The sequence below is a fragment of the Diabrotica virgifera genome, chromosome 1, assembly GCF_917563875.1.
Source record: "Diabrotica virgifera virgifera chromosome 1, PGI_DIABVI_V3a".
Classification (NCBI taxonomy): domain Eukaryota; kingdom Metazoa; phylum Arthropoda; class Insecta; order Coleoptera; family Chrysomelidae; genus Diabrotica; species Diabrotica virgifera.
The window spans coordinates 157,634,340-157,653,743 of NC_065443.1; the positions used below are offsets into that span (position 1 = coordinate 157,634,340).

At 34.5% G+C, this 19,404-nt stretch overlaps 1 protein-coding gene across 2 annotated transcripts in view; it reads right to left on the minus strand.

Moving 5' to 3' along the window:
• LOC126878793 (UDP-glycosyltransferase UGT5-like) overlaps positions 1–19,404 on the minus strand; it is a 140,414-nt gene that overhangs the window by 113,876 nt on the left and 7,134 nt on the right. The window contains exons 2-4 of one of the 2 annotated variants that reach the window (XM_050641688.1): positions 18,792–19,223; positions 13,467–13,639; positions 11,832–12,051 (exon numbers count right to left, since the gene is read on the minus strand). The exons of the other annotated variant lie outside the window; for it this stretch is intronic. Of the exons in view, the coding sequence (XP_050497645.1) occupies positions 11,832–12,051; positions 13,467–13,639; positions 18,792–19,223 (825 nt within the window). The remainder of the gene's footprint in view (positions 1–11,831; positions 12,052–13,466; positions 13,640–18,791; positions 19,224–19,404) is intronic. 2 annotated transcript variants of the gene reach the window in all.

Genomic DNA, 19,404 nt, shown 5'->3' on the forward strand with positions numbered 1-19,404 from the left:
AATGTACATTCACTGTTTATGCCCTCTAAATTCCTTTATTTTTGCCTTTTTTATGACGTGGCAACGTGGTAGTTTTATACCAATATATCCACATATCATCTTACGATAGGGAGAGTCGCCTACAGGCAGTCGGCAAAGCACATTCGCACAAGAAAAGGTTCGTAAGGGCATACGCGTCAAAACACCACGGCTTGGGCGAAACAATCCCATCTTATCGTGCAAATCTATTCAAAGTGGCGTTCGTGTTTTATCAAAAACTTTAGACAGTTCAAGTGTAACGGACTTATCTTATATTTTACTTATAGTTTAATGTTAGTGCCTTAAAGATAATAAAGTCAATATTCTTCACACGTTGTAATCAATTATCCAGCATCTTATCCGTTATTTATCGCGTTGACTTCAGTCAAGTTCATGGGCCTTCTAAGCCAATTAAATATTCAACGTGAAAGAAGAAGATAAAGGACTTTTCGAACGGGCCCTTTAAGTGCGACAAGAACAGTATACAACTGGCCGACTGCAGATCTTAAGCAGCGTTGCGAGTAGCGAGCGCTGGCGACGCGAAGCCAGATGTTTTTAAGTGTTTATCGTATTTCTTCATTTCAAAGGACAAGCGTGTAAATAGACATTTTTGCGTTATCTGTGTTGTGGTTTTGACGAAAACTGATGACAGCTATGTAGATTTGGTGAGAACTCCTTTATCCTTAAATTTATTACCTACCATAATTTATGACATCTATTGCGTGTTTTTGTTTGTATAGTCAACGAAGATATTTGAATGAACGTTTTGTGGGCAATTTAGAATAAGTTACAAGCATTTCATTTATTAATCATTTGCGGATTTATTTGAAAAAATTAGATTGTCATCTTGTCGAATAATCATTTTCGCGGGTTATTTAGAACAAATTACATTTAGCATTACATTTATTAATCATTTGCGGATTTATTTGAATAAATTATATTGTCATTTTGTCGAATAATAATTTTTGCGGGTTATTTTGAACAAATTACATTGATTAATCATTGGCGGATTTATTTTGAATAAATTAGGTATACTATCATTTTATTGAATGATCATTTTGGGTTTTTATTTTGAATAGATTACTTTAACAATTTGTTAAACAATCATTTGCGATATGGAAGGTCTTAGTCGTAGACGAGGTTCTCAGAAAGCCAAGGTTACAATCTTTAGCAAATACATCTCTCCATTACATGACAGAATAAAAAAGGGTGACAGCATTTCCGAGTTAGAGGTGTTACAGACGGTCGAAATGTTGAACAGTATTGAAAGCTTAGTTGAATTTAATGAAATTCAAGATCAAATTGAAACTTTAGTCAAAGCGGATCAGTTAGCTACGGAAATTCTTGAGCGGGAAGAATTTTACAACAAGCACTCTTCTTTAGTGGCGATTGCGCGAAAAATCATCCGCGATTATGGGGGCGATAAAGCTAGTGAGCGCTCTAAAAGTTCATACGCGGGTCACTGTATCGAGCTGAAACCGATAGAATTAGGACATTTTAACGGGGATATGAATAATTGGCTCGATTATGCAAATATTTTCGAGTCCTTAGTCAACAAGAATGAGTACTTAGATAATATCAGGCGCTTTCATTATTTAGGAAGTTCTCTACAAGGCGGCGCGGCTCAAATCATACGAACTTTGGAATTCACTGCGGAAAATACGAGATTGCGTGGAAATTAGTTCGGGAAAGGTACGATAATAATAGATTATTAATATCCAATCACGTCAATGCGTTATTCAATATAGAACCGATAAATAAAGAGTCATCTAGTAGATTGCGGCAACTAGTTGACATTTTTTCAAAACATTTATACGCATTAAAGCAACTAGGCTTACCTACAGAATATTGGGATGTTCTCCTCATTCATATTATTTCGAGCAAATTTGACACATATATTTTACGCGCGTGGGAGAACAGCAAGACGAGCAACGAAATACCTAGTTTCGACGATTTTAAGACGTTTTTAAAATCAAGAGCGGACCTCTTTGAATCAATTGAGGCAAATCAAGCGGAAAAACAGAATGCGCGAAATAATTCGCAAGGGGGCGCATATCCGCGGAATACAAAAAATTCGCAGAATACTCGCCGTCTATACTCATCGCAAGACACTCCAAAAAATACAGATAGTGCGAGATGTTGCCCTATGTGCAAGGGGGAACATGCTATCTATCAATGCGGCGAATTTTTAAGGCTTTCATCGAAGGAAAGATTCGATAAAGTACGAAAGATGAACCTTTGCACGAACTGTCTTAAGGGGGGACACTACTACAGGCGGTGTAAACAATCAACGTGCAAGAGATGTTCTTCTAGGCATCACACGTATTTGCACCCCGATAGGTCAAGCGAGCGAAACACACCTTCAATGCGACAACCTGTAGTAAACGCGAGCGAAAATCAAGCGGTAGATGACCTACAAGGCACTCTAAATACTACCAATTTGACAGCTTCTGCTGTTAGCAGCAAGGCCAGCCCTGAACAAAGCATATTATCTACATTATTGGTCAATATTGTCGATGGCCAGGGCAACTCATACGCCGTGCGAGCGCTACTAGACTGCGGCTCGCAGAGTTCATTTATCACGGAGAATTTATGCGATCGGCTTCGAATTAAACGAAGCAGAGTGAACATCTCTGTCTTAGGGATAAACAACGCGTCATCTCCCGTTCGTTTCAGGTGCGCAATAAAAGTACAATCCCGTAGCAACACGAGCTTTTGTACAATGTTAAACTGTTTCGTAATTCCGGAAATTACAGGCTTCATACCAGCGGTTAAAATAGATATTAGCGATCTAGGGATACCCAGTCATTTGCAATTAGCGGATGATTACTTCTATAAACCACAACGGGTCGAATTATTAATAGGAAGTGATCTGTTCTGGCAAATTCTTGGCACGAATAGAATCAGTTTAGGGAAGAACAAGCCATTTATGCAGGAAACTTCATTTGGTTGGATCATAGCAGGGCCGTACTCTACCCGAAACAACTCAGCAGGAAACGGAAAAACCAAGTGTAATTTTGCCAAAACTATGGAAGTCACAGAGCAGGTAAGTAAGTTCTGGGAGCTAGAGGAGGTTTTTAGCGAAAAACCGGCCTTATCAAGCGAAGAAGTTGCGTGCGAGAAACATTTCGCGAATACCGTAAAACGCGACGCGGCGGGAAAATTCATAGTATCCTTACCATTCAAGGAACCGATAAGTTCACTCGGAGATTCTTTTCGGCAAGCGAAATATCGTTTTTTAAATCTCGAGCGAAAATTAAGTAAAGACGCTGATTTAAGAACTCTTTATAGCACATTCATTGAAGAATATAAAGAATTGGGTCATATGAAAAGTTTGTGTAAAATTGTGGAAGCGGTAACAGACCTTAGCGAAAAGGGTACATTTTACTTTATGCCACATCATCCAGTTCTAAAGGAAAGTTCTCTGACCACACGTTTGCGCGTCGTGTTCGATTGTAGCGCTCCAACAACAAGCGGCGTCTCATTAAATCATATTCAAATGGCTGGGCCAACCCTGAAAAATGATCTACTCTCCATTTTATTGCGGTTCCGAACCCATCTATATGTGGTGAGTGCCGACATAGAAAAGATGTACCGCCAGGTATTGGTTGAAGACGAGCAGAAATCTTTGCAATGCATTTTGTGGCGAAATCGTCCCAAAAGGGGCTATTGAGGTTTTTCAATTGCAAACAGTGACGTATGGGATGAAATGCTCTTCATATTTGGCGATAAAGTGTCTAATGACATTGGGTGAGGAGCTAGAAGCTAAGAACCCGGACCTTGCTAACATTATAAAGAACGATTTTTACGTAGACGATCTATTAACGGGTTTTAATTCAAAACGAAAGGCGCACGAAACCTGTAAGCAACTTTTTGGGATCCTCAAGACAGGAGGATTCACATTGCGTAAATTTTATTCAAACGAACCGGAAATATTAAGAGATATTCAGGATACTACTGTAGCGGGATCGGTTATTCAATTCGGCGAAAATGAAAACGCAAAAACTTTAGGTTAGTTATATTCACCTCAATCGGATACTTTATTTTATAGCATAAATTCGTCTCTATGTCGTATCGTTACGAAGCGAATTTTATTATCGGAAATAGCTCAAATTTTCGATCCCTTGGGTCTGTTAGGCGCGTGTACAATTACCGCGAAAATTATGCTGCAAAGGTTATGGCTGGAGCGTGTTTCGTGGGATGATCCCATACCCGAGCATTTAGCGAAAAATAACCTGCAATTCAGGAGCGCACTACGGCATTTAAATAAGTTAAAAATACCGCGGCACGTCATATGCTCTCGTGAGGTCAATATTGAACTGCATGCATTTTGTGATTCATCTGAAAGAGCATACGACGCTTGCATATACGTAAAATCTACCGATACGTTAGGTAGATCACATTCATTTTTATTGTGTGCGAAGAGCAAGGTTGCGCCCGTAAAACCCGTTACTTTGCCGCGTTTAGAGCTCTGCGGAGCAATAATTTTATCGCGTTTGACCAATAAGGTCAAAATGTCATTAAATGTACAATTTAATGCATGCTACCTCTGGACAGACTCCTCAATAGTGATTAGCTGGTTGAAAACCCCGGCTAATTTATTGAAGACATTTGTGAGCAATCGCGTAGCCGAAATACAAGAAACCACGTCATTTGCGCAATGGCGGCATGTTCCTGGTAAAGACAATCCTGCAGATTTAGTGTCCAGAGGCGTGGAGCCAGAAAAATTAATGGAATGCAACTTATGGTGGCATGGACCCCAGTGGCTCCTGCAAGAATCTGATAAATGGCCAAATTTACAAGTTGCGCCTACTAAAATAAGCGAAGAGCGAAAAAACATAAAGGTTTTTGTCAACAAGCTGGACGCAACACACAATGGGGAAGTATTTTCGTTTGAGCACTTTTCCAATATTTTGCGATTGAAGCGAACCGCCGCGTATGTGTTCGGATTTATTCACCTTTGTAAAAGCAAAGAAAAGACTTCTGATCCCCTTTCGGCAGAAGAAATAAATTCCGCTTTTAATCGAATTTTAAAAATATGCCAGGCACAAACGTTCTCTAGCGAAATTGGTCTTTTGAGTCAGAAAAGGCCTCTGGAGAAAAACAGTAAGCTCATAAACTTATCTCCATTTCTTGATGGTCAGGGCATTCTGAGAGTAGGCGGTCGTTTAAAACATTCGGAATTTGCGTATGATAAAAGGCACCCAATCATTTTAGGGGCAGATCATGTAGTTACGGTTTTAATATTTAATCATTTTCATAAGGACTTAATGCACGCGGGTCCTCAACTTTTGCTCTCTACAGTAAGAGAAAACTTTTGGCCATATCGGGTAGAAATTTAGCACGACGTACCGTGCATAAATGTGTGAAATGTTTTCGTTTGAAATCTAAGCCCATTCAGCCAATAATGGGAAATCTACCTGCGTCGCGCATCGCAGGTGGTCCACCGTTCATCGTGACCGGTGTGGATTATGCGGGACCTTTCTTAATTCGCGATAGAAAGGGTCGAGGTTGCCGATTGATAAAGAGTTATATGTGTTTGTTCATTTGTTTCTGTACGAAGGCCATTCATTTAGAATTAGTTACAGAATTATCTAAGGAATCATTTGTGTTGGCTTTTAAAAGATTTATTGCGCGTAGAGGCAAGCCTCAAAAGATGGTTTCCGATAATGGGACCAATTTCATAGCAGCTGGTTCGGAATTGAGAGCTTTGAAAGAGTTTTTAGAGCAGCACACTCCAGCAATAAGAGAATCCTTGCTAAAGGATAATATTTCGTGGTCTTTCATACCTCCGTATTCTCCTCATTTTGGCGGCTTGTGGGAAAGCGGGGTAAGAACAGTTAAGCATCATTTACATAGAGTCTTGGGAAATGCCCACCTAACGTTCGAGGAATTTTATTCGTTGCTTGTACAAATTGAGGCCATAATAAATTCCCGACCTATTCATCCTTTATCCTGTGATCCTAGTGACCTCTCCCCCTTGACTCCTGCACATTTTCTCATCGGAAGACCACTTACTACCAATTCAGATCGAGATCTTCGTCATATCCAAGTTAATCGTCTCTCGAATTTCAACATATCCAGCAGCTTTCCCAGCACATATGGGAACGCTGGAACAAGGAATACATCTCCGAACTACAGAAGCGTACCAAGTGGACTACTGCTCATGGTGAAGTGACGGAAAACGCGTTAGTGCTTATTAAAGAGGACAATTTGCCTACATTAAGGTAGAAGTTAGGTCGCGTGATTGAGCTGATTCGCGGCAGCGACGGTGTAGCAAGAGTTTTTAAGATACAGACAAACAATGGTATTATTACTCGTTCCTTCGCCAAAGTGTGTCCGTTGCCTATTTCGGACTAGGTTAGTTAAGACATTTGAACAGTTGTTTAGCGGTATTTGTTGGCAGTGTTTGCCAAGGCGGGGGCCATGTTTATGCCCTCTTAATTCCTTTATTTTTGCCTTTTTTATGACGTGGCAACGTGGTAGTTTTATACCAATATATCCACATATCATCTTACGATAGGGAGAGTCGCCTACAGGCAGTCGGCAAAGCACATTCGCACAAGAAAAGGTTCGTAAGGGCATACGCGTCAAAACACCACGGCTTGGGCGAAACAATCCCATCTTATCGTGCAAATCTATTCAAAGTGTCGTTCGTGTTTTATCAAAAACTTTAGACAGTTCAAGTGTAACGGACTTATCTTATATTTTACTGTTTAATGTTAGTGCCTTAAAGATAATAAAGTCAATATTCTTCACACGTTGTAATCAATTATCCAGCATCTTATCCGTTATTTATCGCGTTGACTTAGTTCATTCAAGTTCATTCACCCTCTGATGTATCTCAATTATCAATGATGATTGATCACGCAATGAAATTAGAATGCCTCCCGATGTTTTCTGTGTATATAAATAAAAGAGAAAGTGTTGATATTATTTATGCTGAGTCGGCTTTGGCCCTGAATTAAAAATATGTAATATTGAATCGCTGACACCGCAGGATTGACAACTGGTACACTTGTGTGGAGTAATCTTGGTCACGTAATATGTATAATAAACAAACATGTGTTTGTTTACCAAGGACATTTAAATTTTAAAAGAGTGTGTCTTGCTCTTAATTGGATGCTTAATAATGGATGCTGTGAATCCCAATACAAGGCCATGTCTTATCATACCACTAAGATGAAATTATTTCCTATATATAGCTCTAAAAAAAAAGAGTGTTCAGAGAAAAAAATATATGCAATGTACCTCCCACTATTTAAAGAGCCTCCACGTAGACACCAAATTAGTATTACTATCCCATCCCAAACATCACAGAGCCTCCATTAAACAATATCGTCTCTTTTATGTTGCGCTGTGCATACCGCTTACCGGGTGGACAAATAACTCTTATAGGTGTCGATAAGAACTGTTTGCGTTATGTGCCTTTCTGTTTTTAAAGTTTTGTTAACTGTTATTTTTTTATTGTTAATTTAGTTTTGTTTCAGTTACAACAGATGACAAAGGTAAAACCACATATTTTCTTTGTTTCTAAAAATATCAGGGAGATTCAAAAAACAAAATGTTCACAAAACATAAGACTACAATACGGTTTCGATTTATACTTAGATGTGTACCTCGCCCTCCCTATAGGGTGTATCAAACTTAACAAAAGAAAAATATTTCTTTTCTTACACCCGGTATAAGTACAAAAACGAAGTTTGAATAAATCGTTGCACAACTCCACAACTGTGTAAATACTAAAGAAATATCTAAAATAATAAAAAAAATTAGCGGAATCCGTTAATCCGTTCACGAAAAAATCAACTATGAAAATGAGCATACATTTTCTATATCCTTAACTTATGCCTCGCAGTGTAGATACTTATTAAAAAATTGCTAACTTCAACTAATACTAGATGGATGTCTTCTGTAAACAATTACACGATTGGTTTTATATTAATATCTCATACTCTGGGCAAATTAGAAAAAAAAACAAGGAAAAGTTATTTACCAGCAATTTTATTGCTGGAATCGAATCTTATGATTGTATATATTAATAAAATTAGTAGACAAATTCCACAGATAGTGTGCTATTTTTTTTTTGTAAACAAATTTATAACCGCTCCAAGTCATGTTTTTTCAATTAGCGCTCTGTAACTACAGGGTGAGTCATGAGGAGCTGTACATACTCCTACCTCGTATAGAGGCTCCTATGGGGAATAACAAATGACCATTAAAAGTGTCTGCTCCCTTTGTTTAATAATAAACTGGGCGAGTTTCGAATTTTGACAGAAAATTATATTCGTCATAATTTTTGAACGGTCAGATCGATGTGTCTCTTATTTTGGTCAATCGTTACACTATTACCACCTAATCAACTGATTTATTCAAACTAGAAAAAATCAGGTCCGGCTTTAAAAAATTAGTTCGTTTGGTTCTTAGAAAAATTTTTACCCTATATACGCTTTTTGAAAACTCTAATATGAATTTTACAAATTAGACAAATAAGCAATTAAAATGGCATATTTATTTTTTCCCCACACGATTACTTATTTTTTTATAAAAAAATTAAATTTGAATATGAATTAAAAGTTTGGTAAAGTAAACCAAAGATTTAAAAAAATTAACTTTTATTACAAAAATTAATTTTTTTAACAAATTTTTGATTTATGTTACCACCCAATCAACTGATTTATTCAAACTAGAAAAAAATCAGGTCCGGCTTTAAAAAATTAGTTCGTTTGGGCCTTAGAAAAAATTTCACCCTGTATACGCTTTTTGAAAACTCTAATATTATTTTACAAATTAAACAAATAGGCAATTAAAATGGCATATTTATTTTTTCCCCACATGACTACTTAATTTTTTATAAAAAAATCAAACTTGACTATGAGTAATAATTAAAAGTTTGGTAATGTGCACAATATATTTAAAAACATTTACTTTTATTACAAACATTAATTTTTTTTTGAACAAATATTTAATTTATGTTACCACCCAATGAACTGATTTATTTACACTAGAAAAAAATCACGCCCGGATTTAAAAATTTTTTCATTTTGGTCTTAGAAAAAATTTCACCCTGTATACGCTTTTTGAAAACTCTAATATGAATTTTACAAATTAGACAAATAGGTAATTACAATGGCATATTTATTTTTTTCCCCACACGATTACTTAATTTTTTATTAAAAAATCAAATTTGTCAAAATCGAAATTTTAACCTAAAAATAAAAAAAAAAGATGAAATCACGGTTTAACTCGCTACAACGTTCCATTTTAATTTTTTTTTCTGAAATTTTTACGGCACATATCTGTTACCATTGTGAAGACTATGACAATTGTTGTAGACTTTCAGTCTTCTTCTCGTAAAAGTTATGAATTTTTAAAAATAAAAGGTGCAGATTCGTGAATTGCAAAGTTAAATCGCAAAAATTAAGTGAAAAAATTTAAAATTTATCTATTTGATCACGTCTATGTTAAACTATAGAGTCCAGAGAGAAGTGTTATGGGGAGTTTTAGATCTAGACGTGTTATAGAAAAAAAAAAATGGTGACACTTTTAATTTTAAGAAAACTTTACTTAATCAGTAGACCCATTTGTACCTTTCGGTGTTGGGCTCCATTTTAAGAAAAACGTTGTTTATTTTTTTTTATTTTTATGGTAAAATTCCGATTTTGAAAAATTTGATTTTTTAATAAAAAATTAAGTAATCGTGTGGGGAAAAATATGCCATTTTAATTGCCTATTTGTATAATTTGTAAAATTCATATTAGAGTTTTCAAAAAGCGTATACAGGGTGAAATTTTTTCTAAGACCCAAACGAACTAATTTTTTAAAGCCGGACCTGATTTTTTTCTAGTTTGAATAAATCAGTTGATTGGGTGGTAACATAAATCAAATATTTGTTTAAAAAAAATAATTTTTGTAATAAAAGTTAATTTTTTTTGAATCTATGGTTCACTTTACCAAATTTTTAATTCATATTCAAAATTTATTTTTTTTAAAATTAAGTAATCGTGTGAAATTTCAAATTTCTCAAATTTTCAGGGTGAAATTTTTTCTAAGACGCAAACGAACTAATTTTTTAAAGCCGGACCTGATTTTTGTCTAGTTTGAATAAATCAGTTGATTAGGTGGTAATAGTGTAACGATTGACCAAAATAAGAGACACATCGATCTGACCGTTCAAAAATTATGACGAATATAAATTTCTGTCAAAATGCGAAACTCGCCCTGTATATTATTAAACAATGGGAGCAGACACTTTTTAATGGTCATTTGTTATTCCCCATAGGGGCCTTTATACGAGGTAGAAGTATGTACAGTTCCACATGACTCACACTGTATGAAGAAAAAAAATAACGAATATCATATTCCGCTATACACGGCATTTATAGACTTTGAAAAGGCATTTGATTGGAACACTGGAGAGTAAGGAATTCCCTACAAAACAGTAGAATAGACTACAGATATACCGACTTAATTATATAAGAAGGCAACAACAACTATTAAGCTAATGAAACAAACGGTACCTATTAAAATAAACCGAGAAGTGAGACAGGAAGATACCATCTTATCCAAGCTATTCAACCAACCAAGTTCTAGAAGATGTGTTCAAACAATAATTACACTGGGATGATTGTGGTATTAACATAAACGGAGAATATCTGAATCATTTACGATATACTGATGATATTGTATTAATATCAGAAAAAAAGTAAAGAATTACAAAGACTGATGAAAGAACTAGATGCAGAATCGATAAAAATAGGCCTGAAGATTAATTGCAGTAAAACAAAAACTCTGACCAATCAAAAAGAAGAACTATTAATTACAGTAGCACAAACAAGAATATAAAAAGTGAAAGAGTATACTTATATAATATATATTTAGGATAAATCAGTTAATTAAATTAATAAAATCAGACAGAAGAAATAAACAGAAGAATTAGATTGGCCTGGGCATCATTAGGAAAATTGTCTTATATTCTCAAGAAGAGAAAATACCCTTAATATCTAAGAACAAAAGTCTTCAATAAATGTATACTCCCTGTACATGGCTCTCAGATGTGGACGTTTACAAAGGAAAATATGGAAAAATAGCAAAGACAGAAAGATCGTTGGCAAGACAAATGCTGAACATTAAACTATCAAACACGAAAAGAAACGAATGGATCCGTAACAAAACAAAAGTGAAAGTTGTGTCAACCCAATAGATGATTAGACATTGGACTAAGATGATTATACACTGGAGACCGTGAAACCACAAACGAAAAAGGGGAAGACCACAAATGCGATGGTCAGATGACCTGAAGAAGCATGCCCGGTCAAAGGGGATGCAAAGTGCCCAAGATGGAGAGGCATGGAGGAAGGAAGAGGAAGCCTATATCCAAGAATTGATGTTTAGGGCTGATTAGATAGTATATAATATAGAAGTTGCAAACGAATAGTTTTCTAATATGTTTTTTGACGACCCAAAATTCGTCTGTAAACAAAGAGACCTGTTACTTTATATTTCTCGGGATAACGAGCAAACGATCCGTCGAAGGAACACATCATCACCGAGACGCGGCTTAACAAGACGGCCCGACGCGCGGCTCAGCTAAGAGACCGTTGAAGTCCAAAGAGTGCACCTGTAATTACGACAGAAGGCTGAGATGTTGATAATTGTGCAAAGTGTAGAGTGTGACCAATTGCTATTTTATTTGTAATCATATACCTTTTATTCCATTATTTATTACTTAATTAATTAACCTGAGATTTTCCTATGTTCATCGATTCAACAGAGGTAAAAGATGTAGGTACTCTAAAATTATATTTAAGTACCTAAAATTTCTTTTTGTGGCACCCACTTCCTTATGATAACATTTTTGGGAAGGTTATCCAGATCTTTGTCAAATTTCCATAGAACTGTTTGTTTCAGTTGACCCAATGCATTAATAATACTGTTCTTTTTATCATCTTTAAGGTTAGCGGAATGTATATTTGTTCCAAAGGACATTAAGATTACACCATCTTTGGTGTTGTCCATTATATTCATAAATTCCTAAAAATTGAAAATGGTTACAATTAATACGTTTGTATAAGATAAGAGAATAAATCATAAAAGAAGATAACATTAATATATACCTATGTTGTGCATAGAAAACAAAAAAAGAATAATGTAGTAGGTATTATCGATTTCACACATCCTTTTCATAGATTTCAAGCAAGCCTTTGACAGCTTAACAAGACCCGACCTAATAGAAGACATGAAAAACCTAGATGTCCCAATTAAACTTATAAAGCTTACGAAAATGACAATGGAAGGATCGACTGCAGCAATAATAACAGGTAAACGAATCACCAAAAATATAGAAGTAGCAACTGGAGTACGACAAGGCACTCTCTCTATCAACGACACTACTTAAGGTCGCTACAGAAGGAACAATAAGAGCTACAGAAATAAAAGGTACAATAAATATAACATCGACGTCGCAACTTGTAGGGTATGCTGACTACATAGCATTAATTAGCAGAAACCTAGAGTTTAAAAGAAGAATCTACGAAATTATGTAAGTAACCATCCAAAAGGGGCTTAGCAATTAATCAAAACAAAACAAACTACCTACTATGCGCAAGAAAAAATCCAGTTAATATGACAAATTTAAATATTCGTGAATATGAGTTTGAAAAGGTAGAACACTTTAAATATCTTTGAGTTTTAATTAATGGAACTAAAGATAGAAGCATAATAACAAAATATAACAACTTCCTCAAAGATAAGAAGCTTACACAGAATACTACAATGAAAATTTACAGAGCAGCAATTAGACCAGTAATCACATATGGTGCTGAGGTAATGTGCCTGACATAGAAAGAGGAAGAAATATTGAAGATCCTAGAGAGGAAAATAATTCGGAGGATAGCGGACCCAATAAACTTAAGTAATAATGAATTTAGAAAACTCATGAACCACGAAGTAAGAGAACTTTTGAAAGGAGAAGACATCATCAGATTTATCAAGGCACAGAGACTCAGATGGATGGGATATATAGAAAGAAGAGATCCAGGAGCCGTTATCAAGAAAATTACCAAATGCAGACCTGTATCAGGCAGACCACGAGGAAGACCAAAAACCAGATGGAAGAACCAGATTGTCGAGGACCTTAAAATGATGGAAGTTAGAGAATGGGTAACCACAAGCAAAAACAGGAACAAACACAACCAATTATAAAACCAAAATATTAATGCGGACTGAATTACGGCGACAATTGAATCGGATGAGCCCAAAGAGGGCGGCAATCACTCCGCTAGGAGTGTAGATGCTATGATGATGATGATTATCGATTTAGCTAAGTTAGTTGGGTATGCTGATTTCTACTTTTTCATTGATGCATGCCAATGAAAGAAGAATAATCACTTATTTGTTAAAATGTTTTTGTTTCTACACTCTGAAATTTAGAAGATACTGTGTCTTACTTCAGGTAATTTTTTGGCCGGGGTAATATGTAATCCCCCTACAGGTACAATATTTGGAGCCAAAGGTTGCGCAGGATGAAATCCTGGTATGGTGTTACATAAAACCAGTGATACATGATTAGTCAAAGAATCCAGTGGTGCTAAGTCTTTCCCGAATCCTTTAGTTGCATATTCTGCAAAAAGAAACAATAAAAATTACTTTAAATAGGCAGATGGTGGAAATAAAATCTATATATTTTATAAACGTTGAGATAATTCAAAATTTCTGAAAAGCCCCTTCTGCCAGATATTCTTATTTTAATAAATACGTATATAGACCTGGATCCCGCGTACCAAAAAAAAGTTGATTAATAGCAAGCTGAAAATTTGTTAATAGCTTAACGGTGTCTAGTCGGAAAAACTTTGATGTACGGAAACACTGGAACAGGGGAAATTTTAATTGTGGCACAATTTAAAAATTTAGAACGTCAGATTACGAAAACGTCCCATGTATTTTGTCGGACAGAATATCCAATTGATTTGTTAACCTTTCATTAAACTCTCATACAAAAATCAGACTGCTATTACTAACCAACACGATTCCTGTCATTTGAAATATTCTTCGTGTTCCTCTCATTAAAATGCCAAGTTGGTGATAAAGACCAATCTGATTTTTGCATGAGAGTTTAATGAAATGGTAACAAATCAAATGGAAGTTCTGTCCGACAAAATACATGGAAAGTTTTGTAGTCTGACGTTCCAAATTTTTAACCTGTTCCACAATTAAAACTTCCCCTGTTCCAGTGTTCCCATACATCAAAGTTTGTCCGACTAGACACCGTTAAGCTATTAACAAATTTTCAGCTTGCTATTAATCAACTTTTTTTGGTACGCGGGATTCAGGTCTAGTAATATGTATAAGAATAATCACTTCATTTATACGCCAATGCCGATATGACGGACTGGATCTGTGAAAATAGTGTTTCCATAATCTCTATAGAAACAAATAGCATAACCATAATGAACATCTACAAGCCATCATTAACTAAATGGCCAATAAATCTAATCAAAGCTGTGAACAACCAACCTACCTACAGTTTACATTAGGGTCTTTAAGAGTCACCATAAGGAATGAGATGAAAGCATAATGAAAATGTGGAGAATCTCCTGGAATGGCCCGAAAATCACAATATTCACTTTATCCATACTCTAAAAGATAAAACTGCCGTTTTTATAGGAGATGGCGCAAAGGCTACAACCCCGATCTACGCTGGTTTCAAGTAACTCACAGATGCAACCATTCCCAAGCTCCCGAACAGTGCTCTCTAGTTTTCTTCACAGCCAACATCGACCTATCATAATCGACATAGGCATACAAATTCCTATCGTTAAATCTACGCCAAGTCCCCGTTGGAATTTTAACAAAGCAAATTTGCCCGAATGTACCAAAGAGCTGGACAACTGCATTCTTTTCATTGACCCAAAGGAAAACAATAACAATTATCACCGCTTTTTAGGAATGGTTATTTCTATTGCTAAAAAACATATGGCTCGAGGTTTCCGAAAAGAGTATATCCCAGGCTGGACGAAAGAAAGCCAAAAACTATACGAATAATTTTTGAAAACAGAAGATTCTGAAATTGGTGACAATTTACTGGTCACTGGACTTTTCACTACACTTAATAAATGTAAGTCTACCGAACAACATATTGATTTCTCTCGTTTCAGTCAGAGGGCATGAAGACTGATCGCAAACTGGGCGAAGCAAGCAGAGCACAACACTCAAACAAATCAACATTTGAGTTAAATAAGATAGGTAATAGAATCTTGAGAGCTTTATCTGAGAAAACTCATACATTGGCCATAACAAGGTCTTAAAAAACTTAAAGCAAATCCTCCAGCAACATCAGAATATTCACGTGCCTTCTCATTGGATGAAATAAATCAAGCGCTTAATCAAACCAAAAGAGGAAAAGCAACTGGCTTCGACGGATACACGGCAGTGACTCAAAAAATTCTTTAGCGACATTGTGACTACAACTATGCTATCCCTAGAATTCAAAAGAAAAAAAATATCGCAATCCAAAAGTCTGGCAAAGAAAACAAGCTGCCTGAAATTATCGGCCTATTGCCTTACTCAGTTGTTGTTATAAACTATTACTAGAACGACTCTTTTATAACAGAATAATATATGTAACACTATTGAGACAGTTTCAGATAAATATGTATGAGTGATGCACGGAGTAGCGTTAGGGTTTGCTCACTACGGAGAGCAATGGATTGTATCCTTGCTCCGACCCTTGCTCCCTGGTATTTATATTCGAGAATTCTCGCATTTAAAATAATGTATTTATTTTAAATGCGAGAATTCACGAATATAACGAATATAAATACCAGGGAGCAAGGGTCGAAGCGAGGATACAATCCACTGCTCTCCGTAGTGAGCACAACTTTAGAAAACGTAACAACGTCTTACTTCAAGCTCAGTGCTAGCTCCTTTATTCTTTAACCTTTTATACGGCAGATATACCTGAAACAAAATCTATAAAATTCGTTTATGACTTCTATTGGCTACTTTAACAAATAATGAAAACATTTTAAAAATATAACTTACAATAAATCTTATTACAACTTTAGGCGATTGACTATGCACTTTAGAAAGGAACTACAACGTTAACGGTCTTTTATTGTTTCATCTGGTCAATGGACCTCTAAATATGAAAAAACCGCGGAGTACTAACATTTAAAGGGGTGCGTTTTTGAGAAAGGGGTGAATTAGTCCCTAGACACAGGGTGCATTAGGGTGAGCTCTATGCACTTTTGGTACAAACACGTCCAAAGAAAAATTGTTCCACATTAAATTTACTATCAAAATATCACCTTTTAAATTCAAAAATATATATTTTTTTAAAATATATTAAAAAAAAGCAAAAGAAAAGCCGAAAAAAATACAATTTCGTTTTTTGTCCCATTACTTTTTTCCACGAGGATATAGGTATAGGCATTACTTTACAGAAAAAAAACTTCCATCCCTTCTCTTTAATATGGCGTTTGGTAGAAGTCTCTATGATTTATAGTTTCCGAAATATTCTGTTCTGTACCTTTTCTCTACGCATCTCCAGGTATATGCAATGGTATATTTATTAGGAAGGGAAGTCAATAATTACCATTAAAATGGTCTATTGTATACGACTATTTTTAAGCAAGTTATGATTTTTCAAAATTTTATACTTTTAACCATTTTTGATTTTTTATGACTATTTTTTAAATTTCTCATTATAACTTTTTTTCTAGTATATTTGGGTATATATATTGTGGAATAAAAAGAAAGTTTATTTTCTTCATTTTAAAATGGTGTACATATTGTAAAAAATTCTAGGACTATTATTAAACAAGATATCCGTAGGATATCCAAAATTTTGATATTCTTTTTTCAAGTAGGTACAAGAATATAATTGCATATTAAAACATAATTTTAAATTCCAAATAACTTTTCTTAATAACACTTTTTCATATTGTGAAATATAAAGGTACTTTACTCCTGAGAGAAATTCATATTCTTTGAGATACCTCGTATACTATTGATAAAATTTGATATCTAATGATTGCATATCAGGTTTTAGGATATGCAGAGCATTTTGTGAAGAATAATATTTTTTTTTTAATAAAATTAATAATGAAAAAGTTTTCCATATTATGGTTCCAATTTAGTGGGACATACAGTGCGTCCATAAAGTAACGCATAAATTCATTATTTTGTAAACCGGCGAATTTAAGAAAAAAACCGAAATACGTTGATTTTTATTTTTAAATTACAATTTCTTGGCACATATATCATACTAGCGACGTCATCAGGCTGGGCGTAATGACGTAATCGATGATTTTTTTAAAAATAATAGAGGTCACGTGAAAGCTCATTTCAAAGGGTATTCAATTCTGTATTCAGTAGTATAAACAATAACATGATTATTTTTATTAAATTAGTTGACACAAAAAGATGAATGTATGTAATTTATTTAACTCTAAATAAATTTTACTGCTGTCAGAAAACAGAAAAAGAAATTATTTAAAAATAAACATTGATTTTGGCTTAAACTAAATGGTCAAACTGCTAAGAGGTAAGTGGGTGGCAGCTTTAACATTAAATTAACGAAAAATAATATTTTTTTTGTTAAATAAGTAAATATTTTTTCCCTGTTTTCTGACAACAGTAAAACGTATTTTGAATTATATAAATTACATACATTCTTCTTTTTGTCTCAATTAATTTAATTAAAAAAAATATTTGTTTGGACACACTGTATAAATAATTATGTTAATGTTTATATTATTGAATATAGGATTAGATTACCTTTCAAATGAGCTACAACACGAACCCTATTCTCATTAAAAAAATTAATCTAATACTTTATCACGCTCAGATGGGTGACATCACTAGTATGATATATATGCCAAAAAATTAAAATTTAAAAATAAAAATCGACCTGTTTCGGGTTTTTTCCTTAAATTCGCCGGTTTAAGAAATAATGAATTTATGCGTTACTTTATGGACGCACTGTATACTGCATGTCTATATGTCACATTTTGAAAAAGCATATCTTGTTTAAAAACAGTCCCAGAATTTTTTGCAATACACCATTTTAAAGTACAACAAATAAGCTTTCTTTTGTATTCACATAGTCATAAAACCTTCTGTAATAGACCATTTTTAAGACAATTGACTTCTCTTTTCTACTAAATGTAGCATTGCGTACACATAAAGCTACGTATAAAAAAGTTATAGAACAATGTTTGCGAAATAATAGGGAAAATGACCCAAAAATGCTGTGAGTGGCGAATTTAAAAAAATCATATTTCGGTAATTATAAATCCTAAAGACCTCTACTAAACGTCATTTTAAAGAGGACGGATAGAATCTGTGAAGCAATGCCTATACCTATATCCCCATGAAAAAAAGTTAAGGGGACAAAAAACAAAATTGCTTTCTTTCGTGTTTTTTTTGTTTTTTCTTTTGAATATATTTTTGTAAAAAAAATATTTTTGACTTTAAAATGTAATATTTTGATAGTAAATTTAACCTGGAACAATTTTTTCTGTAGAGATATTTGTATCAAAAGTGCATAGAACTTACCCTAATGCAACCTGTGCCTAGAGACTAATTCACCCCTTTCTCAAAAACGCACCCCTTTAAATGGTAGCACTCCGCGGTTTTTTCATATTTAGAGGTCCATTGACCATATGAAGCAATAAAACCCCGTTAACGTTATAATTTCTTTTTACCTCTCATATTTTGAATAAGCATACTTGGAAATACGCATAATCAATAGCCTACTTAAACATACAAACCTTTTATTTTATCATTCAGATAGAAATCTCGCAGAAGAGTGTCCATCTTTAACAAAGCAAAATTCCGCAATCGGTCGAAAAATGTAAATTTTCCATTGTGGTTTAATACATAACTAGCTATATAAGCAGGCTGAACATCACTTCCAAATGTTTCAGCTAAAAATGCTGGCAAAAGAAATGGTGTTGTTACGACTGTCGGCGGATAATTGAAAGCTTGTATCAAATACAGTAAACAAGGGCTAAGGGAGTACTGAACTAAGAGTAAATCAAAAGAATCTCTCGGATATGACAATAGCTTTGAGAACCCTTTACTTTGTACTGTATGTTCGCATGTGAAAGTTCCCCAATGGTGATACAATAACAGATTTTCAAAATCGTTATTTTCGATGATATCATTTAAATTAAAAACTTCTTTTACTCTATCCAATAGACCTAAAAACAAAACATTTTTTAAATATATATAGAAATAAATGTCTATATGAATAAGTAATAAATTCTTATTAAACGAATCGTTTTTCTTCTTCTAGTTCCATGACCGTTATCCATTGTTAGATGTTGGATATCATGTTATCTACCATATTCGCTCTCGTGAATTTATTGACAGCTGCTCTGA